The following is a 22,612-nucleotide window of genomic DNA, read 5'->3' as shown; positions in this document are numbered from 1 at the left end:
GGACTCTGGGTACTAAGAAGCAGGGAGGGTTTCACAGCAATACTCTCTCTCAGGAGGAATCAGAGAAAGCATGGCTAGGAGTCTGTGAGAGTGGGAAGGTAAACCCAATTTCAAATTTATTACATATGTTCCGGGTTAGATTTCATCTTCTAATCTATGAATAAATGATTTAATGGTGATAGTAATTAACTTGATGGATTTCCAAAGATGGGAGGCAACCAACAGTGTGTGAATGAAGCCAGAAAGGGTGGAATGGTACACAGATAGGTATCCATGGGTGCAGAAGGAAACAAAACAGACTCTATGAGAATCCTAGAAAACACTCTGCTATCTCCCCGTCTTTCCAAAGAGATTCTGAAGAGTACTGTTCATTTCTTACACACATTTTCTCCCTGGGTATAAAATATTAAAACCATATCCCACACCACTGAGTTACAAGGTGAAGCTACTAAGTACCACGTGAAACCCCAGCCATACCTGAAGGCTGGACAACACCGTTTATGTTGTTGTGGCCAGTATTCTGTTCCTTGGCTACCTCACTACGACTTGGAACAGGTGCACTGACCACTGCAGATGCAGCAAAGTGGGCGCTGGCTGAGTCAAGGGTTTTAGACATACAGTCAGAGGTGCTTGAGCCCTATAAAATGAACAAACATTTTTTATGATGTGATTTTTTAGATGTGATTTTATGAAACATATTAAGGAATGAGGCAAACTCAAAATGTTGCCTTTTAAACTTCGAACAATAAAAAGTTTAGAGTAAGAGATCTACGACTCCATAGACTACTTTTGGCACAAGAAGCAGTGAAGTAACTAAAAACTGGGAAGTAGTTGTTTCTAAAAAAGAACTAGGGGATTAAACACCCCAAATCTTTAATACTCTTTCCGTTTTTCCAATAAATGTTAATGAATGCTTTTAAAAATACTTGAAAAACTAGGTATTATGGGTGAAATAATATCACAGAGATGACCAATAGTCATTTTTGTCACAATGTAAAAACTTAACCCTGAAGTAGGCTGAAAATACCTTAGGCTGGTTACCAAGAGACTCTGAAAACGCAAACAAAAGTTAAATGGCCATTCTTCCTTGATTCTGTATAAAACTGGTCACCGATTACTAAATCCAGATCTACCTAGATATAAGGAATTTTGCTGGGTCTAGGATAACTAAGATTTTTATGTTTTGGGAATCAGGGCCTTTAAGGTCAGTATCCTGATGCTTTGAAACTGAGTGGAAGCACTATGGGCAGACCTTGCCTTGAGAACTCATGGAATATAACTAAGATTGAGTTATTCTCAGATATTACTTCAAAAATAGTTTTAGAATCATGGAGAAACAAAACTTTTCAGGTGATTTGAATTTGAAATATATTTCTTAGTTTTGTTTTGTGTTTAGTGGCTTAAAATAACAAATTTATTCTTTCACAGTTTTGGAGGCCAGAAGTCCACAAAGAGTCTTATGGGGTGAAAATCAGGGTGGTAACAGCAGGGTTAGCTCCTTCTGACAATTAAGGTTTTATGAAGCATTTTTATTCTTACCCCTTGTGTCTTTATTTAATGGTATCTATGAACAATTTCTCCTAGAGGCAATTTTTTTTTTTCTACAGGGAAATGTGAACACAGAGGCAAGAGGTTGTAGTATCCAGATTTACTGCACAATTCAAGCAAATCACTTCTTAGCTCATGGGGCATAGCCATATAGTTTAGGAAGGGGCTAGCAAGGTTAAATCTTACTACTATATTCAAAGAATATAAAGAAGTTAGAGACTAAAAAATTACCTTTTTTAGGGAGCCTGGGGGTTGGGAATGATGGTTTTAAGAATATATAGTTACTTCTATAAATTCTTAGTAACCTTCAAAGAAAGGATAATTAGTTCTTCCTTGGATTAAAAATACCACATTTGGTTCTAGTACTATTCACAAAATATTAAGAGACTAGTTTATAATCCGTCACTTAAACACATGTACATTAGGTGTATAAAATCAAAGAGTGCAAAACTGAGGTTATCTTCTGTGACTTGACAAAAATGGAACAAAACTACATAATTATGAAAGAAAGACAGAGGCATAATCATGATGAAAAGACAGGCGTACCTGTGCTTTTGGATGTGTCTGTTGCGAGGAATGCTGAGATTGCTGTTTCTGCTGAAGCTGAGCGAGTTGCTGCCTTTGCATTTGAACTAACTGCTGTTGATGAGTCTGAAACTGCTCTTCTGTGATACCCCCTGTTACTGTAAAGGACATTAATTTCAGAAATAAGTATGTTTTAAAGTATTTTCAATAATACAAATAGAAATACTTTGTCAGAAAAGTACCTAAGAAAAATGACAAATCTTTTGGCAAGTATGTCATATGCTGTACCCATGATCCATTTAGCATCCCATGCTAGAGAAGTTCTTAAATGTAGTTTTTATTGCTAACACAGTTCTAACGTGACAATTTTATCATTTACTCAGGCTCAGTATCTTTGAGATCACTCTTAAAATTCTGTATTATGGTGACCATGTAAAGAAAAAAAGTTTAATTTTTTTTATTATTTTTAAAATAATTTTTACATTTTTATTATTACTGCTAATAATAATGACTAAATTGTAGCCATACTAAGAAAGCAGGACCATCTGCAAGACTGCAAATGATTCTTACTGCTAGTTTTCATTAATATTGAAGTAAACATACTTTTTCTCTGATTATAAATCAGAATGGAAAACAGAGATGTTCATCTAACATAACTATAAACCACAGTTTAAAGCCAACAGACTGAATGTCTAAAATAAATTTTACCTACAAAAGTAAGTGCTAGAAATCAGAGAGGTGTTCGGAAAATCAAAGACACATGTATCCTCAGACATAATGAATTATGTTGTGAGCAAGTGTGTTAAAAGTACATTTCAGCTTGGTACCGGTAGCTAAGTGGTTAGAGCACCGGCTATATGCACCAGGGCTGGTGGGTTTGAACCCAGCCTGGGTCTGCTAAACAATGACTACAATAACAACAAAAAAATAGCTGGCTTTGTGGTAGGTGTCTGTAGTCCCAGCTACTTGGGAGGCTGAGGCAAGAGATTCACTTAAGCCCAAGAGTCTGAGGTTGCTGTGAGCTATGAGACGCCACTGTGCTGTACTGAGACTCTGTCTCCAAAAAAAAAAGTTAGTGCATTTTAAATAAAGAAATGTGAAACTTCTGTTTAAAAGATGAGCTAACAGACATCATGGCAGTTGCCTGAATGCAGTCCCAGCTACTCGGGAGGGTGAAGCAAGAAGACAGCTTGAGACTGACAGTTTGAGGCTGCTGTAAGCTATGGCTCCACAGTACTCTACCTAAGGGGCACTCTATCCAGGTCATACAGCGAGACTCTTGGCCAAGATGGGGGTGGGGGGGTGGGGAAGAAAAGATCAGCTAAGAAAAGTTAGAGAAATCATTTTTTCTTTTGTTTTGAGATGGCCTCACTCTGTCACCCTGGGTAGAGTGTTGTGGCATTACAGCTCACAGCAACCTCAAACTCCTGGGCTTAAGTGATTCTCTTGCCTCAGCCTCCCAAGTAGCTGAGACTACAGGCACCTGCTACAACACCTGGCTAGTTTTTCTAATTTTAGTAGGGACAGGTCTGGCTCTTGCCAGGTTAGTTTCTAACTCCTGACCTCAAGTATCCACGGCCTCTGCCTCATGCTAAGAATACAGGCATGAGCCACCCCACCCAGCCAGAAATCATTTTTTCCAAAGAAATGTAAATAAGATTTCATTCATTGATATTTAAGTAGATTTCTGATAAACTGATTTAGAAGACACAAAGTTATTTCCATGAAGTCTACCCATTATTAGAATCAAGAAATATTACATCACATCAGAATATATGTACTCTATTTTGCTCTATTTTTCTTCACTGTTTGTTTTCTTCTTGCTCAATTATTTCACTCAATAAGCAAGTGTTTAATGTTTACTATGTTGTAGAGCGCTACTTTAAGAGTTACAGTGAATGCAGGGGAAAATAAATTAAGAAAAAGGCCCCTGTTATGAAGTCCAACAGTACAGTTGTGAACAACAAAAAGAAAAGATACATATAAAGAAATGGTAACTAGTAAGAATCAACCTTTACTTGCAATTGACCAATCTAATCAATCAATGTGAACTAAAGGCATTTAGGCTGGAGACTACACCCTCAATGCACATTACTTAACTCCCCAAATTTTCTGTTTAGTTGCATCACAAATGAGAAATTAAAAAAAAAAGTTTTTGATGGTAAATTAGACATATAACAAATTATGCATAGTATAGTCTATTCTCTATGAAAAAGGATTTCGGCCTCAAAAGTGGACAAAGCTTTTAGATATACTTTCATTTCCAATCCACAACACTGTTATTAAAATTTGTATTGAAGTAGGATGAGAGAAAACAGGTCGTAGGTAGACAGCAATTTTATTTTTAGAAGATTAAAAAACTTGGGGCTATAAATTATAGTGCTCACTCTAAAATTTTAATATTACCTGTATTTTTGAAGTACACATTAGCTATCTTACTGAATTACCAACAAAATCTTATGTCTCTTTGACTATGTTAAATTCACTGCACGAGTTCTATTTTTAAATTAAAAAAATTGTAATTCTAAATTTACAATCTTCAAAATCAAATGAAAATGTGAAGTATTCATGAATTTCCAGCTGTTTGAAAACGTTGGGGAAAGAGATGAAAAATAGTTTATTAGATCAAAGACAGAAAAAAAATCTTAAATAAACCCAAATAAATTTAAGTCCTATGTGTATAAAAGAGTGTCAATTCAAAAGAAATGGACTTGGAATCTGATTATTAGTAGTCCTTAAATCCAGTGTTAATTTTAAGTGTGTCATAAAGCTGAGCTTTACATTCTGGTAAAAATGAGGGAGTCACAGTGGTTAACTTTAAATGAAGAATAAATCAAGTAAGGGAAATATACTTTTAGTGGCTATTTCAAAATTGAGAGAGAAATGAGAATGAAAATCTTTTCTTTTCCTGAAATCTTTCAAATCAGTTGATAAAATGTTATTAATTCAGAATAAAGTATATATCTAACCAAATCAAAGAAAAAACTGCTATTTTTAAATCAAAAACAAACAAAAAACACTTTTGGACCTGCGTGCAATGACTTAGACCTGTAATCCTAGCTAGCACTTTGGGAGGCTGAGGTGGGAGGAACTGTTTATGGTCAGGAGTTCAAGACCAGCCTGAGCAAGAGCAAGAACTTGTCTCTACAAAAAATACAAAAATGAGCCTATATTCCCAGCTAGTCAAGAGGCTAAGGCAGGAGGATTGCCTGAAGCTGGGAATGTGAGGTTGTAGTGAGCTATGATGTGTCACGACACCACTTTACCCTTGGTGACAGAGGGAGATCTTATCTCATAAAAAAAAAAAAAAAAAAAAAGAACCTAAACAAAACACTTTTGGATTGCCATTCATACTTGTGGGCTTGCGAGATCCTCTTGCCTCAGCATCCCAAGTTCTCAAAATACTGACAACTAGAGATGCTATGTTTGCTTTTATGAACAAATGATCAGTTGTGTAAATATTAAAATGGATGTTGCCCTGTCTTGTTGAGAATGTTAACTTGTTCATCATCCTTTTCCACATAGGAAACTCGTAAAATCCCAACTTAGTCTTACTAAAAATTATTCAGATTAATGGTGTTTCTCAACCTTTTAAAATTTTGGATGACTTTTGATACCAAAAATCTTATTCCTATTCTCATTTCTAATTGAGAATGTGTAACATAAACTTAATTTAATTCTATATTGTAAATATGCTTTTAAAATTACATTTTTTCCTCTTTTTTTCTCACCTCAAGTTCACTATGTTATATCTACTCTTGACATCTAAATTTTTCTTTCTTTCTTTTTTTTTTTTTGTGTGTGTGGAGACAGAGTTTTACTTTATGGCCCTCGGTAGAGTGCCATGGCATCACACAGCTCACAACAACCTCCAACTCCTGGGCTTAAGCGATTCTCTCACCTCAGCCTCCCGAGTAGCTGGGACTACAGGTGCCCGCCACAACGCCCGGCTATTTTTTTGTTGCAGGTCGGCCAGGGCCGGGTTTGAACCCGCCACCCTTGGTATATGGGGCAGGCGCCCTACGGACTGAGTCACAGGTGCCGCCCAACATCTTTTTCTTTACTATTAAGATATTATGTGCTTCAAGGCCAGGTGCAGTGGCTCATGCCTGTAATCCTAGCACTCTGGAAGGCCAAGGCGGGTGGACTGCTTGAGGTCAGGAGTTCTAGACCATCCTGAACAAGAGCGAGACCTGTCTCTACTAAAAGGTAGAAAAATAAGCCAGCACTGTGGTAGGCGCCGATAGTCCCAACTACTTGGGATGCTGAGGCAAGAGGCTCTCGCAAGCCCACAAGTATGAGGTTGCTATGAGTTTTGACACCACAGCACTCTACCCAGGTGACATGGTGAGACTCTGTCTCAAAAAAAAAAAAAAAAAGATACTATTGTGGTTCAAACAAGCTGATGTTCCCATTCAGAATTCTCGAGAACACTGTTTAGTATTACTTCAACTCTTCAGACAGAAATGGAAAATAATAATCATGATACAAAACCGGGACACAGAAAAAATACCCTTCTAACTCACCATTATGGGATGAACAGAAAATGGTAAGAAATACATGGCTTTAATGGCATGGGCGCAACACTGAATTGCCATACTCCAGGTTCTCAGGGTTGACTTACTAGTGTGTGTCTGGGGTAGAATGTACAAAAGAGAAACCTCTGCTTCTCTTGCTTAGGGCCAATCCAAGTTCTTTTTACTAGTTGATGCTAGGTTGCTGGCTTAAAAGTGAAATTCATGCTGGTCATAAATCTACCCTACTTTACCCCATCAAGTCCTATCAATTTAAAAGTAACTATAAATCTGATTGCTTTGTGAAGGTGGCAACACTTCACTACTCCAGATAGTTTTATGAACCTTCCTGGGTAACACATTCTAATAAATCAGCATATCTATTATAGAATTTCTCCTTCATATATCCAAATATGTCATTCTGTACACTAGTAACATTTTTACATTTCTAGACATCTTGTACAGATAACCAACAGTATGTTTTTCACAAAAATCCCTTACCTTTCTGCATAACTTCCATAAATCTGACTCATTACCTGTCTTAGATCAGTCTGCTTTTATTCCTCAGATGAATCCATGCACCTTTATTTGGAATACTTGTGGTTCCAGAAGTGTTATCCCTAGGGTAATCTCTTATCAACTTTCCCTCCATATTCTGAAAATGATCCACCAAAAACATACTCTGGGTACCTCTAGGAATTTTACGTTAACATAATAATGATGAAGTTCTAAATCACTGTTTCTTAAGCTTTGGGCCCACAGAGGTTTTTTTTTTTTTTTTTTTGGAGACAGTCTTACTTTGTTGCCCTTGATACCCAGAGTATGTTGTACCGTGGCGTCACAGCTCACAGCAACCTCAAACTCTTGAGCTCAAGTGATTCTCTTGCCTCAGCCTCCCAAGTAGCTGGGACTACAGGTGCCTGCCACAATGCCTGGCTATTTTTAGAGATGGGAGTCTTGCTCTCGTGCAGGCTGGTAATGAACTCCTGAGCTCAAGCGATCCACCTGCCTAGGCCTCCAGAGTGCTAGGTGTGAGCCACTACGCCTGGCGTGGTATTCTTGAGTATATATTAAGTTTTTAAAAGTTTTTAATGTTATACTGCTGTTTTCATTGATAAACTGAAAAGAAAAATTTAACAGGAATACATTCCGGATCTTCTAGATCAGAGGTATTTAACCTTCCTAATGCTGTGGCCCTTTAATACAGTTCCTGTGGGTTAAAACCCACAGTTTGAGAACCGCTGTTCTAGATGATCGTTCCACAACAAAATACAGACATATAATTTTTGTGCTTGTGTCTACCTTTGTTTTTTCTTAATTTTTTTACTTTTAATGCAGTGTTTCTCAACCTGAGCTAAGATGATGTATTCTCGGGAAGCCACAAATCTTTCAAATACTAACCTAGACCAGGTTTCTATAGTTTAATGAAAAGTATCTAATGTGGTAGTAAAGAGTATCTAAAGTCAAAATAAATATGTCATCTAACATTTCTTCATTTACCTTGTAGGTTTTTGTTATCAGAATTTTATTTATTTATTTTTTGAGATAAAGTCTCACTATGGCATCCTGGGTAGAGTACCGTGACATCACAGCTCACAGCAACCTCAAACTCTTGGGCTTAAGCGATTCTCTTGCCTCAGCTTTCCGAGTAGCTGGGACTATAGGCACCTGCCACAATGCCCAGCTATTTTTTTTTTTTTTATAGTTGTCATTGTTGTTAGGCAGGCCTAGGCTGGGCTTGAACCCACCAGCCCCAGTGCTTATAGCTGGCACCCTACCCTACTGAGCTATGGGCGGCGCCAAACTGTGTTATCAGAATTTAATACATGCTTAATCAGAGCAATTAGGACTATATCCAAATATTTTGTTTTAAAACACAAATTAGTGGCTGGATTGGGGGCAGAGAGAGGGATTCTATTTTAAATCTTCCAGGTCATAGTGGGGAGTCAGGTGAAAGTTCACATAATCACTGAGGATAAGACTAATCCAGGAACAATGACATTACCTTTCCAGAATTACATACATCCTATAAATGTCATTCTTATTGTTAAAGGAAAACTAATGAATAAACTTTAAAGCTGCCAGGGTGGACAAGGGGAAGGTGAGGGGGGTGAGAAATGAGAAACAAATATATACTATATATGAGGATAATTTAAACAGACTAAAAATCCATTTAAACACCTGACACCAAATTAAATAATTTAAATAATTAAAAAATAGAAACTAACTTCATTATTATTTCCTTTCATAGTCAAACTAAAATTTTTTTATCCCTTAGGTCTGAATGCATTTCTCAACTTGGAAATAATTCTAACCTGAAAAATAAATCCTTATGAATACCTTAGCTAGTTGTTAAAGCATAGTATTACCCATTCTAAAACGTTTATGCTTGCAAACATTTTATGGCCACTGAATGAATGACAAGAAAAACTGATTAAATTAAAAATCAGGGATTTTTCTTGGGAAATTGTTAATGATTTTTTATAAATTGGTTAATATTAACGTAAGTGAGAAAAGAAAAAGACATGTTAATTTGCACTCATGCATTAGTGAAAACCAAGATTAAATGTAAATTGACCTGACCTTTCAATTACAAACCAGCAAAGCACTTTTAGATATTAAATATATTGTCTTATAGGCCAGGCATGGTGGCTCACGCCTGTAATCCCAGCATGCTGGGAGGCCGAAGCAGGTGAACTGCTTGACAGCAGGAGTTTGAGACCAGCCTGAGCAAGAGCAAGACCCTGTCTCTAAAAAATAGCCAGGTGTTAACGGCAGGTACCTATAGTCCCAGCTACTCGGGAGGCTGAGGCAAGAGAATCACTTGAGCCCAAGAGTTTGAGGTTGCTGTGAGCTATGATGCCACAGTACTCAACCCTTGCGTGACTGAGATTTTTAGTTTTGGATTTAGGAATATCACCTCAAAGAATGGTTAAATAATAGTTTATTTAACTATTTAAAGTTTATTTAACTTTAATAGTTCAAGTGTTATTTATATGAAGAATGTAATATTTGCCATATGCTTTAAGTTTTATTAAAGGTAAGAATTACTGTAAAACTCTGCAACTTTTAAACATTTGACACAGTGTTTTCAATATATTAGATCCTAAATAATTAGGTAAGACATTAATTTTCCTTGGTTATTCACTTGGTAATCTCAGCACAATCTATTTTTCCTTTTTCTGTCTTGCTTTTAATCTTAGAGAAGAGTTTTTCAATTAAGGAAACCTACCTTTACTTCACATAATAGTTAACAAAACGTATCTTTTTCCTTTAAAATGAAGTCTTTTAGTTTTAGTTCTAACATACCTAGGACACACATTTTAATTTTCTCTTAGGTATATAAAAAACAAATAGTATATGTCATGAATTATGATTTAAAAAAACATTAACCAGGGTTAATGTTTTATTATGAATTGATTAATATTATATAATAATATTATTACTGGTTAATAAGATAAAAGACAATTCTCTTCCACTAGCCTTCAAATTCATATAATGCAACCCTCTTTCTTTAAGAACTAAGAAATTTGCACTATAAACAAACATTATTACCAAGTGCATTAGGCTTCTATTTCTGCTTAAATCCTTTGCTGGGATTTCCAATACTAATAATCTATTTAGTTCAGGGATATTCTCTGACAGGTAGGTCCTGTGTTAGTTTTGTTACTTTTTTTTTTTTTTTGGTCTTGTTATTCTTGGACACTCATGCCTTCATGATCAAGCCCACTAAGAACAAGAAGACCAAAATTATGTTACAATGTTAAAGACACACAGATTAAAAAACACCAAATACATAAGTATTCATTTTTTTGTGTATAACCACCAAAAGTAAAAATGCAGTTTTCTAAAAACTCTTACATTCTTCTCTTTAGGTAGATGAGGAAATTTCTATCTACTGAATTCCAAACAAATTCACTTATAATTATTTAACCAAAATTGAGAAAACTTATATGTAATGTTTTAATCCCATACAAATGGGATTAAAAATTACTATAACTTTTCAATTATTTACAAAAATGCCATTAAAACACTTTTTTCATAATGTTTATACTCTTGTATCTAATATTTTAAACAAAAGAAATTTGTTGAAAACATAAAACCCTGTGGCCCCAGTGACTAGACGCAGGCGTCCTCAAACTTTTTAAACGGGGCCAATTCACTGTCCTCAGACCGTTGGAGAGCTGGACTATAGTTTAAAAAAAAAACTATGAACAAATTCCTATGCACACTGCACATATCTTATTTTGAAGTTAAAAAACAAAACGGGAACAAATACAATCACACCGCCTCATGTGGCCCATGGGCTGCAGTTTGAGGACCCCTGGACTAGACAGTCATAGTTAGTGAATAACAATTAATACTTCAAACAAAATCCTTTACTCCGTTAATAAATATGAACGATTAGACTTCAAAATATTGACTTTTTCTGCCCCTTAGTTGTTACTTAAGCCTTAAAATTTTTCAAGGGAAGAAAAAAATGGCATTATGTTAAGAGCATTAAAAAAAAATGTAAAACAGGAGGGCAGTGCCTGTGGCTCAGTGAGTAGGGCACTGGCCCCATATACTGAGGTTAACAGGTTTAAACCCAGTACTGGTCAAACTGCAAGGAAAAAATAGCCGGGCATTGTGGCGGGTGCCTGTAGTCCCAGCTACTCAGGAGGCTGAGGCAAGAGAATCGCCTGAGCCCAAGAGATGGAGGTTGCTGTGAGCTGTGACGTCATAGCACTCTACCAAGGGCGACAAAGTGAGACTATGTCTCCTTAAAAAAAAAAAAAAAAAAAAAAAATATATATATATAGAAACAATGGTCTCCAGATGGGTGGCTAGGGAAGAGGCTTTCTGTGAACAGGCAGTTAGTTTAGTAAAGAGTCTTCATGATAGTTGTGGGACATTGTGAGTGTGCCTTGCTGGGAGAAAAAATATACACACACACAGACATAAAAGATAGGAAAAATTATACAGACCAAAAAAACTATTTTTTTCCAATGACAATGGAAAGGCAAAAATACAAAAATAATGTTGTTTATGACGTTAACACAGCACATTTATTGTGATTTAAGTTCCCTGAGAAATGTTAAATGATTATTTTACGTTGATGTATGGTAATGTCATAGTATTATAAAGCTGATTATCATGAACTATTTAGGTTATTTTAAGTTATATGTTGGGATCAATATGTACAAATTTAATGTTGAGTTTATCTGAAATAGAACACTACAAATGTCTAGCCATGTCCAACTTGAGAAGAAAGATATTAAAAGTCGTTTCTTAAATACAGTATAAACTGGTAGAGAAGAAATTCAGCCTACAGTCAAATATAATTATAAATGTCCACATATGGTATGTTTTTAAGTTTTCTTTTAGGCAAAAATTATTTTGAGTAACGTCAGGTATAGGAATTCCTGTAATTTGTACTTTGTCTTGGAGTTGGCTGAAAAAAGTCTGACCTAATAATGTCAACTCCCTACCATCTTTAGATTTCTGAGAACTCTGGGATCTTAAATCATACTAGGTATTTATCCATTTCAGCATCAAAAGCTCATTTAACTTCATAGACTCACGAACTTTATATAATGTGATGCCATTTTCCTTACCTAAGTTTCCTTTAAGAGAAAATTAACCCAACTAATTTGGAGAAATGATATGCCAACTTCCAACCATTCAAACAAATCCAATTTTCTACTGTAACCTTTTTAAACAGATAAATGTCTAAATAGGAAAAAAGGCAGTTCAGTAGTTTAAAAAGACTGAACACTACTCAGACCAAATTTCAGGCTAAAATTATTTAAAATTACTTTAAAGAAGTATTAATATAATAATTTCACATCCTAAAATGCACCGCCAGGAAATAATTTAGAAATACATACAGATAGAAATGATAAACACTGTAAGTCAAGTCACGTCTAATTCTGTCTCAGGATACCATGCATTATCCCCAATGTATACATTATTAGAGTATTCATAAATTATCCATAATTGTATATACGTGATAAAGAGAAGACTACCCACAGAAAAAAACAAATCAGAATGGTATTTCAGATTCTCTAGATATTACATATTATTTATAGTGTACACATCATAAAAGCATTTTCTTTCCTTTTTTTTTTTGAGACAGAGCCTCAAGCTGTCACTCTGGGTAGAGTGCAGTGGCCTCACAGCTCATAGCAACCTCAAACTCCTGGGCTCAAGCGATTCTCTTGCCTCTGCCTCCCAAGTAGCTGGACTACAGGCGCCGCCACAATGCCTGGCTAATTTTTTTGGTTGCAGCTGTCATTATTGTTTGGCGGGCTCGGGCTAGATTCGAAGCCGCCAGCTCAGGTGTATGTGGCTGGTGCCTTAGCAGCTTGAGCCACAGGTGCTGAGCCCATAGAAGCATTTCTTTGAGCACAATGTCTTTTAAAGTGAAAACAATTTTTCTGAACTCAAATAGAGAAATAAGCTATTAGGCAATTTATAATTATCCATACAGTCTCCTAAAAAAAATCATTTTTCCGAAATAGTTCAATGGTACCTTTGAGAAGCAGTGGCTACATTTAAGTAAAGTTAATATACAACAATGAAAAATTTCTTTTAACACAAGAAGCAGATAGTACTGTGCTATGATGACCTAGTGGCAGCTTATACACAGTTTGCCTACAGGGAACTCCATGTGCACTCTGCCCACACATTCACTATACCAAGCACACACATTTGAAATATAGTCAGTGGTTTTACAGCTACTAGTAAGGACATTCTGGTTAAAATGTAAACCACCCAAGATGAAGGGGGAATGAGGAGGTGGAAGGGGGAGAATAGATGGAGGGAGGGTAATTGGTGGGACCATACCTATGGTGCATTTTACAAGGGTACATGTTAAATCTACTAAGTATAGACTATAAATGTCTTAACACGATAACTAAGAAAATGCAGTGAAGGCTATGTTAACCAGTTTCATGAAAGTATTTCAAATTGTATATAAAACCAGCACATTGTATCCCATAATTGCATTAATATACACAGCTATGATTTAATAACAAAAAAAAAATGTAAACCACAATGGTAGAGTTTTGTTTCCTAGGTAGGAAAAAATATATAGTAGTTTAAGATAAAATTGCTTTCCTGTGTAGGATCAGGAAAATAAATCTTCAAAATTTACCCTGCGAGTTTATTTAGTAGATAATGAAAATTAAGGAGAAGACTCGGCGCCCATAGCACAGTGGTTACGGCACCAGCCATATATACCAAGGCTGGCAGGTTCAAACCCGGCTCAGGCCAGCTAAAAAAAACAATGACAACTCCAACAAAAAATAGCCAGGCGTTACGGTAGGCACCCGTAGTCCCAGCTACTTTGGAGGCTGAGGCAAGAGAATTGCTCAACCCCGAGAGTTTGAGGTTGCTGTGAACTGTGATGCCATAGCACTCTACTAAGGGCAACATAGTGAGACTCTGTCTCAATAAAAAAAAAAAAAAGAAAAAGAAAAGCAAAGAAAATTAAGGAAAAAACTCAGCAGGATAACACTGCTAACAGTGATGGCTTACCTGATATGCCATTCTTGCTGGTGCTCAATAAAGCTACAGATGCTGCAGAAACTCTTTTATTGTTCACAGTCTGCCCTGGTTTTCTTGAGGTACATTCTTCACTATCACTGTCATGTAAATTTAGTAGCCTTGGCTGGAAACACTGCAGTCGACATGATCTGATATTGCTTAATATTTCAGAAAGGGACAGTCTATTTTCACAATGTTTACTGGAAGAATTGGTCCGAGAGAAATTAGGAGAAAAGTCTATAGTTTGGGAAGAGCTTGAAAAACTATTCAACATTTCAGGGTCTATCTGTTTCAGGACTGGGTCATGTTCTGTGGATATTCGGTCCATTATGACTCTGAAAAGCAACACAAAACCAAACATTAACTGGAAGAACTCAACATTTTCTCTAAACATTCCCTTCTAGTTTATAAACATCAAACAGGTTAAAACAAATAGTTTACCTTCCACCTCTGCCAATTCGCCTCCTTGCAAATCCTATACATCTTCTTGGGACGGTAAGTGTTGTAAGGCAATGCCTATACCTCAACTTATGCAAATCTGCCAATTCTGAATTTTCACACAAATGGTTACCTTGGTCCAAACGAGGCTGTAAAAATAAGAAAATAAAAATGTATGAAGTACATCTAAAATGAAGAAAAGTTAAACCATCATAAAAATAAAATTACTGCAACATTAGCACACCAATTAAAACCTATCTTATGACTTAGATCTGATTTTAAAAAGTCTAGTTGTTAAAGCTGTAAAATCAGGGGCTTACATAAATATTAACCAAATTGTATAAAACTGAATCAAAAGTTCATTCACCAAAATCACTCAAATTGAATTTTGTTTATAAATATAATTCACTTAAGGTATATTATATTTAAAGAGAAATACGTCCTTAAAACATAATACGGTTTCTAATATTTATGCACAAAGTAGAAATGGTGAAATTCTTACAGAAGGAATTTTGGAGGGCTAAAAATTGTGCTTCAAGCACACGTGGGCCAAGGTGAAGTGTCCTCTTTACTTTTAAGAAACACACGGCCCATTTCTTTGCCTTCTTATTTCCTTCATCATTCCACTGTTCTGTGTCTTACACTTTCATAAAAATTTCCCCATCTCTCATTAGCATAACTGGTGACTAACTCCCTACCTCTCCTACATTAAACACAAATACCCTGAAAAAGTTGTGTCTGTTTACCCCTATACTACAAAACAAATGGTCTCTATAAGCCACATAAGAAAGCCAGAACGGTCTTCATAATGCTACAGTTATACCTGATCAGAAATCCTGAGCATCATGGAGTGATACTTAATAGCATAAAGCAATTTCTAATTGTGTCAAAAGTTATGGCAAAATATTGCCATGAGGGACATTTTAAAATTATTACTTTGATACTTACTCGTATGCATGGGATAGGCTTGCATAACAATACATCTCAATAAACTTCCAGCAGCCATTAAAGGTTCCAGAGCCAGTTTAGAGGTTCTAGGTTTACCTTATTCTATCAATGACATACTGATTTTCATGACCGCTAAATTTATAATTAAAGCCCAATGCGAAATGAGATTTCTCAAATATGAAGAATTATCAATTTCCAGGTAGAAGACTCTGATACCCTTTGAAGAGATTCAGTACCTTTTAGTATCTTTTACCAGCATCCATACAAAGGATGGTAAATAAAAAGTACTGATTCACTTCCCATTTTTAGATCAAGACTAAGTGACCTTGATGTGAGTTATCTGTTAATTCCAGTTCACAAAACACCACAAAAAAATAAAGTTCTTACAGCATAATACTGGCATCCCGCCCGTCTTCTGAAAGCACAGGGACCATCAGGATCATTTTCTTCTTCAGGTTCTGATACTGGGGATGGTACCTAGACAAAAGAGACATTCCATTTAAGAGTTATCAAAGCCAACAGATCAATGTTTATAATGATCTAAAATTTAAATCTGATCACAAACAGCAAATTACTCCTATGTTATATATAGTAGGCTGTGAATTCCCCTAAATGTTTAATAACTACTAAAATTTTCTAGGGTTAAAATTTTTATTTTAATGGATTAGTTCTTACAGTACCCATGGTATTACTTCATTATTTCTGAATATGAAGTGCTACAGACTTGAAAAGAATTAATACATTTGATATATCCAATGATATTTTGTAAATAATGTATGTGGCTATAAATATTTAATGAGGACAGTTATATTTCACCTATAGGTAGGTGTTTTTATCTAATAACTTTATCTCCCTGTAATAAAGCCCCAAACTAGGAAGTAAATAGGCTTACAAATAGCAAATAAATAAATATTTCATAGAGGCCACAGATTTTACTCAAATGAAAGTCTTTTATCCCCGCATTCCCCATTTTTAAAGAAATCACCTTTTTTTTTTTTTTTTGAGACAAAGTCTTACTGTCACCCTCAGTAGAATGCCATGGCATCACAGCTCACAGCAACCTCCAATTCTTGGGCTCAAGTGATTCTCTTTCCTCAGCCTCCCAAGTAGCTGGGACTACAGGTACCTGCCGCAATGTCCAGCTATTTTTTGTTGCAGTTGTTTAGCTGGCCCAGGCTGGGTTCGAACCCACCACTTTTGGGGTATGTGGCTGGCGCCGTAACCACTGTGCTACAGGTGCTGAGCCAGAAATCAAATTTAGCAAATCAAAGTAGAAAATTAAAACAGGAAAGAAGACTTGGTAAAGGTGAGCTAACTAGCTGCACAGAGAAGTGATAAGCCCACAACCCTATAGCAAAAGAATAAAGACTTTTAAAAAACTATCACACATTAAAAAGCTTCTGCCTAAGCCATGTGATAATAGGCCAAATATCCCTACCTAATCTGAGTAAATCACCAGGCTAGTACTGATCCATCATAGTACATTTTGTAAGTGTCATAAAAAACAGACTGAATGAAATACAAACATACTCTGACATGGCAGGGAAATAACAGGTTTTAGATAAACTTCCACCCATAATGTTTAAAATAAAAAAAAATTTTGGGTACTTAAGTTTCAGTTGTTTCGCACTTTTCACTTTGCAGTACATCTCCTTTTTTTCTGAATAACGCTGGCTCAACAATATTTACTTGCAAATTTTTGAACCTCACAAATCCCTCTCTTCCTATTTTGAGAGGAAAAATGTTTTTTCCACATTATTTCCAAACTGTGGTAATGACCACTGGGCAAGGTCATCCAGGGGAGAAAGGCATTTGTTTGAGGTTCCAATATATCTCCACCAACCCTAAGGGGGGAGACACAGAAACAGTGAGCTGGGGCTGATTCTTTATGTGGGACCAAACCATAAATCTGAAATTTTAAAGGCAATCCCAAATGTGAAATTTTATACTTTGATTCCTTTGCAAAGTATGCAAAGGATATACACATACACAAGAAGTACCAGAAGGTCTTCTAAGATATACACATACACAAGAAGTACCATAAGGTCTCAGAAATTCTTTGCATAAAGTATATTCCCACCCCCAACCCACATTACAATTCCCTAAGTGCAGGTTCTAGGGGACAAAGTTAGTCTGAGACAAAGAAGAAAAAGCTGATGTTGGGAGAATCAAACTCATGATCAAGAAGAGCCAGGGCTTTTAGTTTTGTTCTACTGCAAATCAGTTGGGTAAGTCTGGTTGAAATGTTTGTTCTCTTAAGAATTCCTATTCCCTGTTCCTCTCCTCATCTACTAGACAGAGAAAAAGTATATGATTACTTTAATGATCTTGTTAATAATGAAATCCTGATTTTATAAGAGATTCATTCTAAATAGGTGCCACATTGAATGGTGCCCAATTAATAGGTAAATACTCTTTAGCCACATGGGGATAACATAAAAATAATGAGGGTTATCTAAAAATTTTTAAATGTAATTTTTATGTACATTGGGGACTGTATGAATAAATATTGAACATTTAGAGCAGAAATGAAGACTCTGTAATGTACAAGGAACATATGACTAATTCTGCCCAGTGGACCTCTACTACTTTCAGGCTGGATGGACTGATTCTAGTAATAAGGGAAAAGTGTCTACAGGTCACAGTATCCTATGGCATCATTTTCAAAAGGCTGGGAATATATTGCAAAACTTTCTAGGCTCTCATCACTGTCACAAATATAAGGATACTAGTGTCACAAATATAAGGCTACATATATGTATCTAACCATGTCATTTTCTTACTTAACGTTTTTAATAATTTCCCTGTATGAAGAATGTAGAAAGATGCCACCTGGCATCCGGCTACCACTACTACAGACATCATTCCTTTCACCTCTACTCCTTCCATGTTTTATGCTCTCGCAAGACTAGCAGTTCCTTTTAATTACTGTGCCTATAGTCCTTCCCTACAGTCATCTGGAAAACCACTGTTTTTAGAAACTATATTCTTCATTCCTTCAAAATGGTCATATGATGAATGTCTCATGGCTATTCAAAGGCCTGCCTGACTCTAACTGTATGATCCTCTGACAAAAGTCATTATATGGCTTTATTAAGTGTTTCTTTTTTTTCGAGACAGTCTCACATGGTCTCCCTCAGTAGAGTGTTGTCACGTCACAGCTCACAGCAACCTCAAACTCTTGGGCTTAAGCGATTCTCTTGCCTCAGCCTCCCGAGTAGGTGGGACTACAGGTGCCCACCACCACACCTGGCTTTTTGTTGTAGTTGTCATTGTTCTTTGGTAGGCCCAGGCAGGGTTTGAGCCCACCAAGCCCTGGTGTATGTGGCTGGAGCTTTAGCCGCTAAGCCTATGTTGTTGGTTTTCAAAAGAAAAATATTTTTAAAGCAAGTAAGTCAAAATAGTTAAAATAAGATAAAACTACTAGTAGGTCCAAAGTCTTTGTTACAGTACTCCCTTTAAATGTCCTATATCATACATGGAAAGAGAATATCACTAGACCAGGTGCTGAACAGTATTATTTGCTGGAAAAAACTGATCCTTTAATACAAAAAGTATAAAGTCTTACAAGGTATTACTTTCACAAAACTTGAATTAGTTCTTCTAAATCTTCCTAACCATCTTGCAATGTTGATAATCTTTGGATAGTAATAATTCCATTTCTAAAACTCTATGTTAAATACAGGAGGAAAAGATCTATGCTCTTCTTTATAAAAGGAAAAAATCAAAAAGCACCTGAATTTTTTTTTTTTATAGAGATAAGAGTCTCACTTTATGGCCCTCGGTAGAGTGCCGTGGCCTCACAGAGCTCACAGCAACCTCCAACTCCTGGGCTTAAGCGATTCTCTTGCCTCAGCCTCCCGAATAGCTGGGACTACAGGCGCCCGCCAAAACGCCCAGCTATTTTTTGGTTGCAGTTTGGCCGGGGCCGGGTTTCAACCCGCCACCCTCGGTATATGGGGCCGGCGCCTTACTGACTGAGCCACAGGCGCCGCCCAACCACCTGAATTTTTCACAGGAGAACAAACTTTATCCAATTGATGAAATGAAAGTAAATACCATTTCAGTGGCTACATACATAATGTGGAAAATGTATAACTATCGGGGAACAAAGCAAGAATAAACTCTTAAGATGTCAATGATGCTTTAAAAATATACAATATAAAAGATTAGAAGGAAATGTCTTTAAAATAGTTTTAAAACAGGCACCTGTGGAAATTCATCTTCATCTGAGCTGTGAAAGTCATATTGCTTAATGTCACTCTTATTGATCACAGGCAATGTCTCAGGAGTAGGTTGCTGAGATGTTATCAAAGCCTCTGCTTTAGGCTTCTTTGGGTACTTCTTCTTTTGACGAACCACATCAGAAGCCTCTTCTTTCAAAGATAAATGATGAGGGTGCTGTTTACATGATGATTTTTTCCCCCAAAAAGAAAAAATAAAAATCATTTTAGAAATCATGAAAACTATACTGCTCTTTGAAAAACACACTTTTACCCAGGAGGTGAGTTTATCGTTAAATATGCAAAAATTATTCTGTGACATATATTGAAACATGTTTTACTTTCTACAAGGTATGAAGAAAAATAATTATGGTATTTAAATTTGCTTTTCATATTGTTATTAATACTTAAAACTAAGATGTTAATGATTTTTTAGATTGCTCTATTATGCAATCTAGCATTTAAAAGGTATTTAAATTCAATTATTTAAATCCTGTGTATTAATGATGAAAATTAATAACTATTTTAAAAATTATTTTGATTGGATCAGAATTCATTAATCCACTTCTACACTTATTTCCAATTTTTAGAAATGTCTGCTCTGTGGGTAGTAATGTTTTGATAAAAATAAGCTTAACTGGAAAAAATGAACCACATCATTTCTTAGAATATATATTGACTACCTCAACTGAACAATAATCAAACTGTTTTCAAGTACCTCAGAGTTCTATAGTTACTTGAGAGGCCATGTGTTATATGGACTGACTGAGGGTAGGTTTCTAGCCCCCACATCTCCTCAACAAAGGGGCTCTATTTCTGTTTTAACATACCAACAATCCTTTTGATAAAAATGCATCTACCACTTTAAAACATTGGACATGACTGTTCTAAGCATAAGGTACAAACTATGAAACTGTAAAAATATTTATGAAGTTATATATTTCCACACAGTCCAGATGTTAAAGTATGTTAGGGTTAAAAACCGTACACACACCGAAAATGTTGGTAGAATGGCAAATTACATTTAGTGAGATATAAACTGTTTCATATAATGGGTATAACTACTACAACAAAAAGAAAACCTCAACTTCTTAGAAACTCGTTTTTTAAGGTGGGACATGTGACAAAGTAAATGTAGTTAACTATGTGTAACAGAGCAAGGCAACAATGGACGTAACCGTATCTATTACAATAAGTACTTAAATAGGCTGAATATTTCTTTTTAGAAGAGATCTAAAATAAGAATCCATATATAATAAGTAGCTGATTCTGACAGTAATTATGGGTTAAATATTTTTAGATTCTAACATCTTATAATCATATACGTAGGAAAAGCACTGATTGATATAAAATGGATTTTTAAAAGTAGCTTATGAAATAACATTTGCATTTTTTTTTTTGGCTATAGAGGCAAGTATGATTTAAAAGGAATCAGCTAGGTGGGCTAGATGCCTGTGATTAATAAGAAAGAATTGAGTGTTTGAATTGACATGAGCTGAATAAAGGAGAAATCATTCTGTTCCACATTCTTTCTTTACCTTTAAGAATGAACCCATGACAATAAGGACTGTGTACATTTTTAAAAGATGAATTTTCCACAAACACCCCAAGTTACTTTTGAAATCTTATTAGAGTAAGACTCTACTACCTAGATGTTTTAGTTAATACCTCTGCTCTTTTTCTAGACAAGGTCTTGCTCTTTTGTCCAGGTTGGAGTACAGTGGCACGATATAGCATGCTGCAACCTTGAACTACTCGTCTCAAGCAATCCTCCACTTCAGCCTCCTGAGGAGCTAGGACTATAGGCACACATCACCACACCTGGCTTTTAAAAATTTTTTGTAGAGATGAATTCTCACTATGTAGCCCAAACTGGTCTCAAGCTCTTGGCCTCAAGTGATTCTTCTGCCTTTGCCTCCCAGAGTGCTGGAATTACAAGCATGAGACACTGTACCCAGCCAATACCTGTTTCTTATTTAAATTTATACTCCTTAAAATTAAAGGTTTTATTGATTTTTACACATCCCAATTAAATAATTAATGAACCAAGTGAATACTGACTCAAGTCCAAGAGACTAAAATAATCACTGAATCTAGCTCTTTTTTTTTTGAATCTAGCTCTTTTATTAGGAAGAAAATGTGATCCAGAAATCAAAGGACTTTCTCAAAGAAGGTAACCACTTACAAATGCTGGTTCTGGCAATGATATTGACAAGAGTAACTTTCAACAGTCTCAATAAAGAACGCTTTAAATTTAGATGTTGATGCTTGCCACTACCATGCAGGGTTTGCTAAGGCTAGTGATAATCACTAAACTTTTATTTCTCTTATTCTGTAGGAAAGTTGACAGCATACTGGAAATCAATGGGCTGTTAAGATTTGGACTCAAACCTTCAATCTGCCACTTATGAGTTATTCTAGAAATCACACAGAGATAAAACCTACCTCAAAGGGTTGTTATGCGAATTCAATACATGTGCAAAAACTCCTAGCAAAGTACTTGGCAAATGGTAAGAACTAAATTCATGTTAATTATTTTTTTCCCTTTTTCAAACTATATTAAAACATACAGAAACCAATAATTATTTGATCATTAGCATACATGCTTCTCCCCAGAGGATATTCACCTTAGTTTTACAGTCTTGGACTTTGTGATGATTTCCATTATGAAGAGTTGCTGGAGTGGTATATAAGTCTTTTTCTGATCTATTGATTTTCACTTCATTAAGAATTTCACCACCGTAGTCTCCCAAATGATATCTTGAAAAGGTAACAAAATATATGAACATGTTGCACAATTTAACAATAAAGAAAAATGATATCTCAATTAATTAGAAGCTCTAGATAATAGAACTGGTAATCAAATTACCTATTTTTAAAAGAAAA

General features: G+C 35.7%; 1 protein-coding gene across 4 annotated transcripts in view; it reads right to left on the bottom strand.

Moving 5' to 3' along the window:
- The window catches only part of EPC2 (enhancer of polycomb homolog 2), a 161,733-nt gene that overhangs the window by 4,791 nt on the left and 134,330 nt on the right, over positions 1-22,612 (bottom strand). For all 4 annotated transcript variants that reach the window (XM_053597616.1, XM_053597619.1, XM_053597618.1 and 1 more), the window contains 7 exons: positions 22,354-22,486; positions 19,713-19,904; positions 15,891-15,980; positions 14,559-14,704; positions 14,109-14,452; positions 2,095-2,231; positions 478-637 (listed from right to left, as the gene is read on the bottom strand). In XM_053597616.1, coding sequence (XP_053453591.1) covers positions 478-637; positions 2,095-2,231; positions 14,109-14,452; positions 14,559-14,704; positions 15,891-15,980; positions 19,713-19,904; positions 22,354-22,486 — 1,202 coding nt within the window. The remainder of the gene's footprint in view (positions 1-477; positions 638-2,094; positions 2,232-14,108; positions 14,453-14,558; positions 14,705-15,890; positions 15,981-19,712; positions 19,905-22,353; positions 22,487-22,612) is intronic.

The sequence above is a fragment of the Nycticebus coucang genome, chromosome 7 (assembly GCF_027406575.1).
Source record: "Nycticebus coucang isolate mNycCou1 chromosome 7, mNycCou1.pri, whole genome shotgun sequence".
Classification (NCBI taxonomy): Eukaryota; Metazoa; Chordata; class Mammalia; order Primates; family Lorisidae; genus Nycticebus; species Nycticebus coucang.
This window is presented reverse-complemented; position numbering and strand designations above follow the sequence as displayed.